The sequence below is a fragment of the Ovis aries genome, chromosome 2 (assembly GCF_016772045.2).
Source record: "Ovis aries strain OAR_USU_Benz2616 breed Rambouillet chromosome 2, ARS-UI_Ramb_v3.0, whole genome shotgun sequence".
Classification (NCBI taxonomy): domain Eukaryota; kingdom Metazoa; phylum Chordata; class Mammalia; order Artiodactyla; family Bovidae; genus Ovis; species Ovis aries.
In genome coordinates, this window is record NC_056055.1 from 144,967,441 (window position 1) to 144,981,840 (window position 14,400).

At 40.7% G+C, this 14,400-nt stretch overlaps 1 protein-coding gene and 1 long non-coding RNA gene across 7 annotated transcripts in view; one reads left to right on the forward strand and one right to left on the reverse strand.

The window, feature by feature from the left end:
- The window catches only part of LOC121818711 (uncharacterized), a 95,050-nt gene extending 82,200 nt beyond the window's left edge, over nucleotides 1-12,850 (reverse strand). The window contains exon 1 of one of the 3 annotated variants that reach the window (XR_009599603.1): nucleotides 12,670-12,850. This is a non-coding gene — a long non-coding RNA (uncharacterized LOC121818711). Of the gene's footprint in view, nucleotides 1-12,020; nucleotides 12,345-12,610 lie in introns of those variants that run through there. The other 2 variants (XR_006058770.2, XR_006058771.2) reach the window with 2 other exon arrangements.
- The window catches only part of GRB14 (growth factor receptor bound protein 14), a 125,338-nt gene continuing 123,575 nt past the window's right edge, over nucleotides 12,638-14,400 (forward strand). For all 4 annotated transcript variants that reach the window (XM_004004651.6, XM_042243799.2, XM_042243800.2 and 1 more), the window contains exons 1-2: nucleotides 12,638-12,968; nucleotides 14,225-14,357. In XM_004004651.6, the coding sequence (XP_004004700.2) occupies nucleotides 12,778-12,968; nucleotides 14,225-14,357 (324 nt within the window). In that variant the 5' untranslated portion in view covers nucleotides 12,638-12,777. The remainder of the gene's footprint in view (nucleotides 12,969-14,224; nucleotides 14,358-14,400) is intronic.

Genomic DNA, 14,400 nt, shown 5'->3' on the forward strand with positions numbered 1-14,400 from the left:
AGAGTCGGACACGACTGAAGCGACTTAGCAGCAGCAGCAACCTCCCCCTATTCCTTTGATATTCAAGTGTCCATTAAAAGACAGATTCCCCAAGACATATTGGCTGGGTGGACAGTAAACTGCCAGGCTCCTCTGTCCATGGGATTCTCCAGGCAAGAATACTGGAGTGGGTAGCCATCTCCAGGGGATCTTCCTGATCCAAGGATCAAACCAGGGTCTCCTGCATTGCAGGCAGATTCTTTACTGTCTGAGTCAGCAGGGAAGCCCAATAAAATGGAAAATTAGTCAAAACAGCTTTAACAAAGAACACTTCTCTGAGTTCTGTTCATACCTACTCTGCAGGCCTTTTGGCCCCTCACAACACTGTGGAGTGCATAGTAACCATAATAAACTGTTAATTATTATTATTATTTATCTACACATCACTAGGTTCATTCCAAAAACTGTATGAGGTGGCCAGAACACACACAGCAAAACAATAAAAAGAACAGCAAAAACCAAAATATACAGAAGGAAGTCAAAGTCAATGGTGAACATAAGGAAAGGGAAATAAGCTCCAACCATGCATGGGTAGTATTCATATAGAGAACGCAGACTTTTGGAATCTGTACACTTGCTGTGAGTGGATAAAAGTGACATTGACCTTTCTTACAAAGCCTTTGAACTTTACAGGTAGAGTCTGATTTTCTTGAGAAATTTTAAGTTTCTTAGAATATGAGCAAAAAAAGCATCTTTAGAGAAAGAAGCCTTTCTTTAGGGTATACTGTCAGATTTCCTTAGGCCTAAGCCCACAATACTTTGCTGGTTTAAAAACTGATACCTGAGATTTCAGTTTCTCTAGAATGCTTCTTAAGTGAATTTCCATTTTTACTTTATCTTTACACTATCTCAATCTTTTTTGCCCTTCCTTCCCTCTCTCCCTTCTCCCTTCCTTCCTTCCTTTAACAATCTAATCTTGATGCTCACTTAAGACAGTCATTCAAAGGCTAGCCTTTGGCTTTTCTGGTATTGTTATTTAAATAGGACATACCCAATGCGCTTATAAGTGGCTCAGATGGTAAAGATTCTGCCTGCAATGCAGGAGAGTTGGGTTCAATCCCTGAAGCTCCCCTGGAGAAGGGCATGGCAACCCACGCCAGTATTCTTGCCTGGAGAATTTCATGGACAGAGGAGCCTGGGGGGCTACAGTCGATGGGGTCACAAAGAGTTGGACGTGACTGAGCGACTAACACACACACACTAATTTGTTTATATTTTTTAAAAAAATAACAAGAAGGGCTCAGGGCTGATTTCTGTTGATGTATGGCAAAAACCATCACAATTTTGTAAAGTAATTATCCTCCAATTAAAGTAAATTAGTTATTAAAAAAATTAACAAGAAGGGAACCATACGAAACCGCTGAAAGTAATAAGACTTGAAATATAAAATGTTTTAAACAACTTTCATAGATAAAGTTGGTGGCAGAATCTCTGTGAGCCATCTGGAGCTCAGGAGTTTGAGAGCATGCATATTTTCGAGCTAATGAAGGCAGGCACACACAGGTGCACTGGTAGGTCCTCACTAAACGTCATGCTTCTAGGACTGGAGAATAAAGTATGCTCCCTGGAGTATTGTAGTGCTTTTCTTTTTCACTTAGAAAATGATATCATATAGCATGCAGTTCATAAGAGCATCAGACTGGTAGCTCTGCAGCCCCATTTTTCTGCCTGCAAAAGCATCAGCAACACAGGCAGGGATATTACAAATGTGCTGAAACATTTTTAGGAATGGGACTTAACTGGGGCATTATAGGAACTTATAAGCACATCAACATTTTTACATAAATCAGGTTGTTGTTGCATCTGAAGGCAGTGGTAGGAGATAAATGAATAAATTCACAAGAAGTGCAGGTAGTTTGGCAAGTCAATTATGGCTCCTGGAAATATCATTTTTAATAAGGCACAAAGATTATTTAAAATGGTTATTCATGACAGGGGCTTCCCTGGTAGCTCAGCTAGTAAAGAAAGCAATACAAGAGACCCGAGTTGGATTCCTGGGTCAGGAAGATCCCCTGGAGAAGGGACAGGCTGCCCGCTCCAGTATTCTTGGACTTCCCTTTACTATTTACTATTCTTTCAGATAGTAAAGAATTTGCCTGCAATGCAGGAGACCTGGGTTCGATCCCAGGGTTGAGAAGATCCCCTGGAGGAGAGCATGGCAATCCACTCCAGTATTCTTGCCTGGAGAATCCCTATGGACAGAAGAGCCTGGAGGGCTACAGTCCATGGGGTTGTAAAGAGTTGGACAAAACTGAGCCACTAAGCACAGCACACTCATGGGAGAGGGCCACATAACAGAAGATAACAGGATCTCCAATAGATGTGCTCCTGGAAAACAGGTTTCTGCACTGGCTGGTCATGGCAGCACCCTCCTGTCTTAGAAGAACTTAAAATGTTTTATTATTCTCCTATACTTTCTATTATTCAGGGGTACACTTTATTTTCTAAAAGTCACGGGATAAATGTATGTCTCCTAGATCACAGAGAAGATGCTTAAGCTTTTCCCACAACTATTAACTGCTTTGTTAGCATAGCTGGCTATAAGTGGGGGTGAAGGGTGAGGGTGGTCTACAATAGTCCTGTTTTAGAGAATAAGATATAGCATAGGTTAAGATTTGATGATGAAATTTCATTCATCAGTTTTAGAGGACGGCTGAAAGACTGAGCAATTTTTTTTATAGTCTTGTGAGGGTTATGATAATACAGCACTATTAAAGTAGAAAAAGGAATCCTGGAAACACTCTTTGATTTGGGATGGGTCACCAAAAGGATGTACTCTAGCAGTAGTGGCAAATCAAGAGTAGTAAATCTTTAAATGACCTGGCGCTCAGCTTTGAGTCATCACCAGATGAGATAATTTCAGAGTCCTAGTGCTTCCAGCGGAGAAGGCAATGGCACCCCACTCCAGTACTCTTGCCTGGAAAATCCCATGGATGGAGGAACCTGGAAGGCTGCAGTCTATGGGGTCGCTGAGGGTCAGACACAACTGAGCGACTTCACTTTCACTTTTCACTTTCATGCATTGGAGAAGGGAATGGCAACCTACTCCAGTGTTCTTGCCTGGAGAATCCCAGGGATGGGGGAGCCTGGTGGGCTGCCGTCTACGGGGTCGCACAGAGTCGGACACGACTGAAGCGACTTACCAGCAGCAGCAGCAGCAGTGCTTCCAGAAGCAGGGAGAAGCAATTATAACCCTTTGGGAAGGAAGCTAGTGTCATGTTTAGGCCTCTGCTTATTTCTAATAGTTCCTTTGCAAATCAATGTCAGGTAAACAAAAATAAATAACCAAGAGTTTAAAGAGACAAAAAGATGGGAATCAAATATAATAAGAATAGCAAATAGACACATGAGGGGTTCAAAGACTGGCGTTATCAGACACTTTAAAATAACACCTATTACTTTCAAGGAGATAAACAAGAAGACTGAATTTTAACAGGGATTTAGATACTAAAAATAGGATACTTTCACATGAATTTATGTATGAATGAATGGATTTATTAATATCTTGGACTCAGCTGAAGAAAGATATGTCAGGAAAAAAATACTGAGCAGAAAGTATGAAAAAATAAAAATTTGGTAATACATGAGAAATGCCAATAGGCAAGGAGGGCACAGTGATAAGGTCTAAGATATACATAATTAGAATCCAAGAAAGGAGGGAAAGGGGGAGGAGCACTATTTGAAGAGATAACGGCTGAAAACATTTCTAAGATGACAAAAAATATTATGTAGCAGATTCAAGAGCACTTACAAACTGCAAGAAGGATAAAAAGAAATTCTCACCTAGGTGCAACACAATCAAATGGCAGAATATTAAAGGAAAGGGAAACCTTCAGAATAAGGGGGGTAAATAGGGTTCAAATTACTTTCAAAATAAATGACAATTAGACTGAGTTGATTTCTCAATATAAACAATTCAGTCAGAGCAATGGAAGAATATATTCAAAGTGTTGAAAGAAAGTAGTGCCAAGTAGGAATTCTCTGTGCAGCAAAAAATCCTTCAAATAGGAAGCTGAGCAGAAAAGATCATTTAACAAAATCCTATACTTCTTCATAGTAAAACATTCAAAACTAGGAATAGAAGTTTACTTTTTTAACTTGATAAAAGTCATCTATGAAAACACATAGCTAACAGCATACTTAAGGCTGAAAGATTGAATTGCTCCCCCTATGATTAGAATCCAGACAAGGATATCTGTTCTCACCACTTTTATTCAATATTGTACTACAGGCTCTAGCCAGGGCAATTAGACAAAAAGAAAAAAAAGAATAAAGAAGGCAAAATAAACTAAAAGGTATCCAGATTAGAAATGAAGAACTAAAATTGTCTCTATCTGCAAATGACCTGATATTGCATATGAAAAATCCTGAGGGGAAAGAAAAATGCATCCTCAAACCTATTAGAACTAATAAGTCAGTTCGGCAAGGTTGCAGGATACAGAATCAATATACAAAAAATCAATTTAATTTATATACAGTAAAAATAAATAATGCAAAAATGAATTTAAGAAAATAATTCCATTTGTATTAGCATCAAAAAAGATAAAGTACTTAGTAATAAATTTTTAAAAAGTAGTATAACATTTATAATCTGAAAACCACAAAACATTGATGAAAGAAACTAAAGAAGACCTAAATAAAGGGAAAGATATCTCATGTTCATAGATTAGAAGACTTAATATTTTTAAAAGGGCAATATTCTCCTCTTAACTGAACCAAAGCTTAAGTGAAATCCCTATCAAAATCTCAGTTGGCTCCTTTACAGAAACTGACAAACTGATCTTAAAATTCAAGAGGAAATTAAGGGGATACAGAATACCTTAAACAAACTTTAAAGAAAGGACAAAGTGGAGGACTCACAATTCCCAATTTCAAAACTAACTAAAAATTTACAATAATAAAAAGAGTATAACAGGCATACGAAAAATATAGCTCAATGGAACAGAATTGGAAGTCAAGAAGTAAATCCTCATATTAGTGGACAACTGATTTTTCACAATGATGCCAAAATAATGCAATGGAAACAAAAGTCTTTTCAATAAATAATGCTGGGACAATTGAATATATACATGTAAAAAAATGAAGTTGGATTCTCTTTTCACATGATATATAAAAATGCATTATGGAGTTAAACGTTAAGAGCTAAAACTCTAAAACTGAGAAGAAAATAGAGGAGTATACATTCGTGACATCAGCTTTCTTAGATATGATATCAATAGCACATGTCAAAAAAAAACTGGACTTTATCTAAGCTTACATTGTGATTTAAAAAATCATCAGAAGTGAAAAGAAAACCCTCAATGGACGAAATGAACCAACTGAAAAAAAAAAAAGACAAATGAACCAAGTGAAAAATGGGGAGGGGATCTGAATAGACATATCTCCAAAGAAGATATATAAATGGTCAGTTGGTGGATGAAAAGATGTTCAACACTATTAGCCATTTGGGGAGTGCAAATCAAAACCATAATGAGATACCACATGGCACCCACTGGAATGGCTATACTCAAAAGACAGAAAATAACAAGTGTTAGCCAAAATGAGGAGAAACTGGAACCTTTGTATACTGCTGGTGTAGACACTTTGGAAAATATTCTGGCAGTTCCTTAAATGATTAAACATCGAGTTACCAAATAGCTTTGCAATTTCAAAGAGAATTGAAAACATATGTCCACACAAAAACTTGTAGGCACATATTCACTGTGGCACTATATGCAATTCAAAAAGTGGAAAAAATCCAAATATCCATCAAGTGATGAACGGATAAACTGTATATATAAATGCTACAACATGTATGAACCTTGAAAATGTATGCTAAGTGAATGAAGCCAGTCATAAAAGATCGTATATAACAACTATGTTGGGACTGCTGAATCCTCGCCACTAGACCACAAGGGAGTGTCCAACTATGTTGAAATACAGGTCACATACCACACAATTCACCACTTAAAATGTACAGTTCAATAGCTATCAATATATGCACAGATTTGTACAACCAACATTACAATTAATTCTAGAACATTTTTATCACACCCTGAAGAATCTCACACCCATTAGCAATTATTTTCCATTTTACCCCAACCCAAGTGGTCCTATGTAACCACTAATCTACTGTCTATCTCTACAGATTTGCTTATTCTCGGCATTTCATATAAAAGTGTTTGATATCCTTGCATTGTTTGGAAAGACGGTTAAAATTAAATTATTATCTATTTATGCTGTAATCTCTGATACAATCACTAAAAGAATACTAAAAATGTGCATTATTCTCACGTTAATAAAGCAGAAAACAGATGGCACATTCAAGCTGGGTAATTTGAAGAGAGTTTAATAAAGGAGCTCCTTATAAAGATGTGACCAAGTTTAAACAAGACAAAACAAAATATAACAAAAGGAGCTAGTGGAGAACTCCATTGTGTGCTAGTGCAGAACTCTATTGTGTCAAGATCTCTCCGAGTTTTCACTCAGCTTGCAAGCTGACAAATTATCCTGCTATAGTTTCAAGGGTGCTGGCAGAAGACACAAAACTCCTGGGTCAGAGACAAAGGACAGTTTGTCACTCACAGCAATAACAGTAGCCAAAGCATCAGCATTTGTGCAGTTTTCTGAGCTTGAAATTCCCATAGGATTACATAAAGAGGTCAGGTAACACTTACCACATGCAGTGGATTGCACTGCAAGAGAGGAACCATGCCACCCGGCAGGAGAGAAGGGGAATAAACATCCCAATTCCATATTCTTCCCACTGTTCAATTTCTTAATGGTTTCTTCCACTGAGCAAAACCAACCCGAAGTTAGAAAGCAAGGAAGCTCTTTGATGTCATCCATAAACGTGACCTTCCTTGGGACCCAGGGCAGGGTGGGGAAAGATGGAAAATGAATCCATCAGGTACAACAAATGGATAAGCAGAAAGAAAAGCATGAAGTGATACACAGTAATCCAAGAGAAGCAAGAAGGGGAAAAGAAACACAGAAATGGTTAGATAAGAAGACAGCACTTATTAGGATAGAAATTTAACACAAACTATTCTTCAATTAAAAGCAATGATCATCTACTTGGATAAAAAAAAAATTAGCTAAGAGACCTAATCATATGTCATAAAAGACACATAAAACATGGAGATAAAAAATGCTGACACAAAGTATGGAAAACAGATGTACCATAAAACATCAGCCAAACTGTATGAATATCAAAGGAAAACTTTAAGGCGGAAAAGTTAATAGAGGTAAAGGAGAACAGCTCAAAATGTTCAATGTTTCAATCTACCAAAAAGATGTACTAATTCTAAATTTGTAAAATAATATACTAAACCTAACTTCTCCAAATTTAGCCTTAAAACATATAAAGCAAAATAAAATAGAGTTAAAAAAATCCACAATCATAGTGGGAGATTTTAATATAATATCTCTCAGAATACAGTAGGATAAACAAATAAAAATCACTATGAATACAGAGAATTTAAACAACATGGTTGGCACACTGAAATGAAAACACCTTCTTTTCAACCATACACAAACTATTATAAATGCTGACCACATGCTTGGCCAAAAAGCAACTTTCAAAGGACTGAAATCACATAGAGTATTGTCCGTGACAACAGAGAAATTAAATTACATTAAAAAAAAAAAAAGGAATGAAAGAAAAAGACAGCTAGAAAAAACTCTATCACAATGGAAAATACATTGAAATGAATAATAATCAAAATAGAACTCATTGAAACTTGAGAGATACAGCTCTGGTCATACTTGAGAGGAAACATATGTCTTTAAATGTGAGTATCAGAAAATATGAAAAGCTAAATATCAATGAGGTATAAGCATCCACATAAAAAATTTAGGGGAAACAAAGGATGGCAAATAAATGCAAAGAAAGTAGAAGGGGGGAAAAAGAAAAGATTAGAATAGAAGTAAGACAGAACACAAGCAGACAACAAAGTCATTCCTGAAAAGCTTTAAAATTCATAAATTCTGGTGAATATCATCAAAAAGAAAAGACAGAAAGCACAAATAGCTATGTTGGACTAAGGAATAGGCCAATACAATACATCCTTTAGGTATTAAACAGTTAAGAAGAAAATATGAATAATTTTCTGCTAAAATATTTCCCTGATGGCTCAAGCAATAAAGAATTCACCTGCAGTGAAGGAGAAGCAGGAGACGTGGGTTTGACCCTTGGGTCAGGAAGATCCCCTGGAGGAGGAAATGGCAACCAACTCCAGTACTCTTGCCTGGAAAATCCCATGGACAGAGGACCCTGGAGCATGGGGTCACAAAGAATCGGACACGACTGAGCAACTGAATGTTAGGACCAAGCAGGAGCCACGACAGGCTTCAGGGGGCCAGGGTAGGCCTAAGTCTCCTTTACAGAGGGGCTGAATTTATTCCCAAGGAGGAGCTGAGATCATCCTCCGCCGGCAACAGAACTCGACCAATCAGTATACTCCCTGTAGCCAGGTCTAAGCCTATCAGGACGGGGATGAAAACCCCCCTGAGAAAGCCCGCGTCCACGAAAATCTAGCCAATTAGCAGATGCTAAGGAACCCTTGCAACCAATCCGCCCCTGTCAACTCCCTGTCTTTGTCTTAACCTTATAAATACTGCTGTAATTCAGGGCTCTGGGCCCTTGTTCCACTCCATTGCATTGGATGAAACTTGGGTCCTGGCTCGAGCTAGCAATAAAATTCCCTTTATGCGTTTGCATTGCTGTGGATGTCTTGTTCTCTCAGTTCTGGGGATTGGGACCTTGGGCATAACACTGAACATGCCAAACATTAAAAAATTTAGATGAAAGAGAAAAATTCTCATAAAATGCTAGTTAAAATTGACACTAGAAATGAGAATATTAGATTAAGAATACTTGAGTAGTCCTGTAACTATTAAGAACAGTTTCTCAAAAAATATCAATGAGGTCTAAGATATAAGACAGAATGGGAGAATAGATTTACAATACATGAAAAAAGAGCCCATAACTAGAATATAACTAGAAAAAGAAAAAGACACACAACTCATCATAAAACGGGCAAGAGAACTGGTATTTAGCAAAAGAGAATGTCCAAATGGCAAATAATCACGTGAACAAGTGCTCAACCTCATCAGTCATCAAGAAAAGTCAAATTCTACCATGAGGTATTTCTATACATACACCAGAATGTCTATTGTACAAATTCTAATAATATTTCAAAGGCCAAGGATGTGAAGAACTGGGGAAACACGCATTGCTGGCGTGGTGCAAATTGGCACAGTTAATTTGAGAAACTGGCAGTATCTACAGGAGATGAGCATAGACACAGCATGACCTCACAATGCCAGTTGTGTGTACACGCTCTGCAGAAATGCATGCACACCACCAAGAGAAAGGTGCAAAATGTTCACTGCAACAGTCCTGAAACAGTCCAAAGCGGGAAATAACCCAGATGCTCATCAGCAGTAGAATGAATACATAAATTGTGGTATTTACATACAATAGAAGAGTTAGAAAAACTAGAGAAACTTGTAAAAGCATGGAAGAATAAACAAAATAAACAAAAGCATGGAAGCATATAGTAAACAATGGGTCAAGGGAACCACCAAGTCAAGCACAAAAGGGTCCTACTGCATGATTCCATTTACATAAAGGTCCAAACCAGACAACCTACTCTATTGTGAGTAGGGATGGATACTTATGGTTAAACTATGAGTTTACTATGATTACTCCGAAAATCTGGATTGGAGGGCGGGGCTTTGAGATGACTGACAATGCATTTCATCATCTGACATCAGTGTTTGCCTTATGATAAATCATCACACAGTTCTGTTTGTGACCTTCTTTTCTGTACATGGGCTATCTTTCCCAATATAAAGGGTTAAGCAATTTGATTGGTTGAGAAAGGGAGAGAACAAAACAAAGAGGTCACATTTTCCTTAGAGGTAGGAAGGCTAGGATCCCTGGAGAGAGACCAAGGGGCAGAAAAGGCTTACAGTGGGGGAGGGGCCAGGAGACACACTGCTTCCTTTACCATTTTACAGGTGGATTCATGTCAACGTATGGCAAAACCAATACAGTATTGTAAAATAAAATAAAGTAATTAAAAAAAAAATGAACAGCCGCTAGGGGAGGACTGGCTCTGTGGTGACAAGGTATCTGCTTTACTGTTTCAGATATCTTTATTAGTTATGGGAAGGAAAATCTCTTTTGAACTTCCCTTTTCACAGAAAAATGCCTCTGTGTTCTCTTAGGCTGTACTAGGTCTCATAGCATTCTGTACCTTTTATATTGCATAGCTCTTTATTCAGAATCTTTTTTTTTTTTAAATCTCTTGGATACAAAAGCTAATTCTTTTGTTGGCTTGCTTCAAAAATGTGAATGAGGGAACTGTATCATTCTTCATATAGATCCTCAAGGTGTCTGGGAGTAAATTCAATATTTAACATCAATCTACAAGACAAAACTATTTAAGTTCTCATTCCTCAGAGATTTGTTCTTTTCCTTTTTGCCCCCCTCCCCCCATTACTACAGGTATAATAAGTTTTACTCATGGGGGTTAGAGGAGGAGTATAAAGCCTGCAAATGGATACTCCCTGGATTTCCACTAAATGAGAAAATGCCCAGAGAGGGGAGACACAATTGAGATCTCATTCAACCAATGAATATTCTTTCCTGAGGTTAAAAAATTTATGCTGGTAAGTGGAGCAGTATACACTACTGGGAAATAGTATTTCCAGTGATTCCAAAGATATAGTTTCCACCTACTCTTTTCTCTGGCAAAAAAAAAAGACAGCCTGCTCTCTTTCTCTGTATAAGACAGAAAGACAAAGAGAGAGTTGTTGAGTAGGGAGGGGACAAACCTCAGCTATTGATTAACTTTCCTGTTAGAATGTTCAAACTATATCATTTTCAGAATGGAGCAATGACTGCCTGCAGGACTTTTGGATGAAAATAGGAATGATTGATGATGATGAAGAAAATATATTTCTTTCTTTATGTTTTTAGCTCAAGTTATCTGCAAATACATGCTTTTTAATTTTGCCGGAAAGACTTCAACATATCTGTACGTTTTACATTGAATTCTCTTGAAATCCACATAGAATCCAGACCATCTTTCAGGGAACAGGATGTGAATGAGGGCTTTGCTTGGCACACAGCACCAACATGTTAGCTATCATCATGATTAGTATTACTAATTTTATCCCTCAGGGGAACTACCATTTGGTCTGGGCTTAGCCATTGCATTGTATAAAGTGTCCTGGAGACCACTCTTGATGTGTAACCCAGGTCAATACTGCTATTTATTGGGTTTTAATTTTGACGTGGATTCTGTAGGCTCTTTGACTCAAAATTTTGTGCCTCTATGTAGTACTACAGATTTCTCACAGGCTGGGGATTAGCAAACCCTGGGCGTCGGCAGTGGTTGGTGCCACGGGGTGTGTGTGTGTGTGTGTGTGTGTGTGTGTGTGTGTTGGGGGTCACACAGATATGGAGCAGGGGGGTTGCCAGTGTCTTTAGAAGGCAGTGTTTGCCTTTCCCTGGCAGAGGTTGTGAAGGTTAAGAAAACCTGGTTAACAGAAGCCAGGGACAGATGTTACCTAATTTGGTCAAAGAACAAAGAGTGTATAAAACATTTGGAAACCCGGAACAGTGCACTGGGATGGGGCACTTATTGGAAGAGCAGAAACAGATTTACCACTCAGAATTCAGAGTAGGGCGACTGCATCTCAGGTGAGCATAATGTAATTACCACTTCAAGCAGTCTGGATTTGGGGCATGGAATCTTTTGGGTTGGAAGCTTCACTGCACTACTTCACTAGCCCTGTCTTGTACCAGGTACTCCATGACTTGGAGCCTCAATTCCCTTATCTGTAAAACGGGGTAAACGTCTAATTTATGAGGCCGTTGTGAGGTAGAACGCGACTAGGCAGAGTAGGGGCTCATTCGATGGGAGCTGCTCTTATCAGAAGAAAATGAATAATTTTCCTAATTCCTAAGAGGTCAGGTTTACTCATACCTTACTCAGAATTCTCAAACATCTCCGTAGTTTTCGGCACCGATTGTACTGCCTGTTCCCCGTCCACCCCTTCTCCCTCGCCGGTGTCCTCAGCTGCAGAGTGGAAGCAAGAGGCACGTGGGGGAAAGACTGGGACAAACCTGGTCCCCCGCTCTCCTGGCACGGTGGGCCTGTCATGGCGGCCCAGCGACAGCTCTCCAATAGCAGAGCAAGAAGAATGAAAGGTCTAGGGGGTCAGGGCTGCCCAGACCCCTGCCCCGCCTGCGCTCTGCCAGGCTAGCCCCGAGGGAGCGCCCGATCACATGGATCCCGCCTCCCGCGACGCGGATCCGCCCCGACCCCGGGCTCAGCCTCGCGCTCCGGCGCCCACCTGGGGAGCCCGGGGCCCGAGCCTCGAGGGCCGGCAGTCAGGGGCGCGGGCCCCCAGCCAGCGCCCCCCAGCGCCACGGACCGCGAGCGGGGCCCGCCCGGCGCCCTCCCCGCCCCCTCCGCGCCTCGCCCCGCCGCCCGCGGCCCCCACCCACCCGCCGCTCCTCCCCTCTCCCCACCCTCCTCCTCCGCCCCCTCCCCTCCCCCGCCGCCTCGCCTACCGCTCGGCCGAGCGTCTGAGCCGCCCTGGTCCAGAGCGCAGGCGGCGAGGCCACCGCACCTGCAGCGCGCTCGGGCTGCCGAACCGGCACCTCGCCTCCCGCCGCCGGATCTCCTTCTACCCCCACGCCGGGTCTCCCATGACGCCCGAGTCCCCCGGCCGGCGACAATGACCACTTCCCTGCAAGATGGGCAGAGCGCCGCGGGTCGGGCGGCTGCCCGGGACTCGCCGCTGGCCGCCCAGGTGTGCGGCGCTGCCCAGGGGAGGGGCGACGCCCGCGACCTGGCGCCGGGCCCCTGGCTGCACGCGCGGGCACTCCTGCCCCCTCCGGACGCGACCCGCGGCTGTGCGGCAGACAGGTAGGCAGCCCTCGGAGGGCGCGGGGGAGTGTCCTGGGTTGGCAGCCGGCGAGGGGTGAGGAGGCGGTCCTAGGGGGTGAGCCATGTGCCCAGATCTGGGCCAAGTTTGAGAAAGTCTCAGAAGACAATTCCCTTTGAGCTGGCAGAACCTACCGGATGGGCAGGACATTGCGATCTCCCAGCGCCTTATAAATAGCATCACCGATTCATTGAGAGCTCCGGGTCGCTCTCGCCTCTGACCATCGATGTGAACTAGGAGGCCAGGCTCCAGGCTGACCACCCTCCTTCCTTCTTTACTGCGTTAAAAAACAAAATAATCCCTTTTATATATTATAAAAAAATCAGAATAAATCAGTTCGCCTCCCACATGGAGTCTTAGAGCGACCCTGGAGAGGCAAAGTACGGATTGACATTTGAGCAGTCTAGCTGTTCAGCAGGAAAGAATAGAGGCTTTAAAGTGTTTCCCAATCTCCATAGCATTCAGCCCTAAGTGCCTGTAGAATTCACAATTTCACACATACTTTAGGAAAGAAAAAGGCTGCAACAATACAAAAATCAATAGTCCTTTATATTCATACATTTAAATGATGTCTTTTTTTTTTTTTTTCTTCAGATTTTCAAAGTGCTTCAACTTCACTGAAGTTAAAATTACTCTGCAGTGGACCAAAGTACATTAATACTAGCAAGTTCTATTCATTTACCTCCTCAAAAACACTGCCTTGCAGTTTAGTATCTATAAGCACTTGAAAAATCAGCAGACTGTGTGTGGGCCACATTGTGAATGAAATTTGAAGTGAGATGAACCACAGCTATAATTAATAAACCATAACTTTCAAAAGTGATTAGTAGAATAGAATAGGGATGAGTTCACTAAATGTTTATAGACTGTCAATTTAGTGGATGCAAAACAATGTCTAACTCCTCAGGATGATTTTTACTTCAATAATTCTCTAGTCTGTATGTCAGTTTCAGGAAAATTATCAGAAGTGCTGGAAATGGGGCTTCCAGGCCTGGTGATTTTCTTTTTAAAGGCCAAAAGAAAAGAAAGGAAGAAAGGAATGCAAAAGGAGATTGATTTATATCAATTGACATGTTTTATTCTGACCCACAGAAAGTACACCACAGACTTTTCCTGTATACTTTACATTAGTATTGTCACAGAGTGGGGCATTCTGGCCTTAACTTTTTAATCCTGACAGCAATTATATTTTACATTCTGTTTTATGTAAATTACATCCTATGTTCTCTCCGTGTAGGAGAAAAAAGAAAGATCTTGATGTTCTGGAAATGCCATCTATTCCAAATCCTTTTCCTGAGCTATGCTGCTCTCCATTTACATCTGTGTTGTCAGCAGGCCTGTTTCCCAAAGCAAATTCAAGGAAAAAACAGGTATGCATTTTAAAATGTTCTAATTAAACAATCTTAGAAGTTC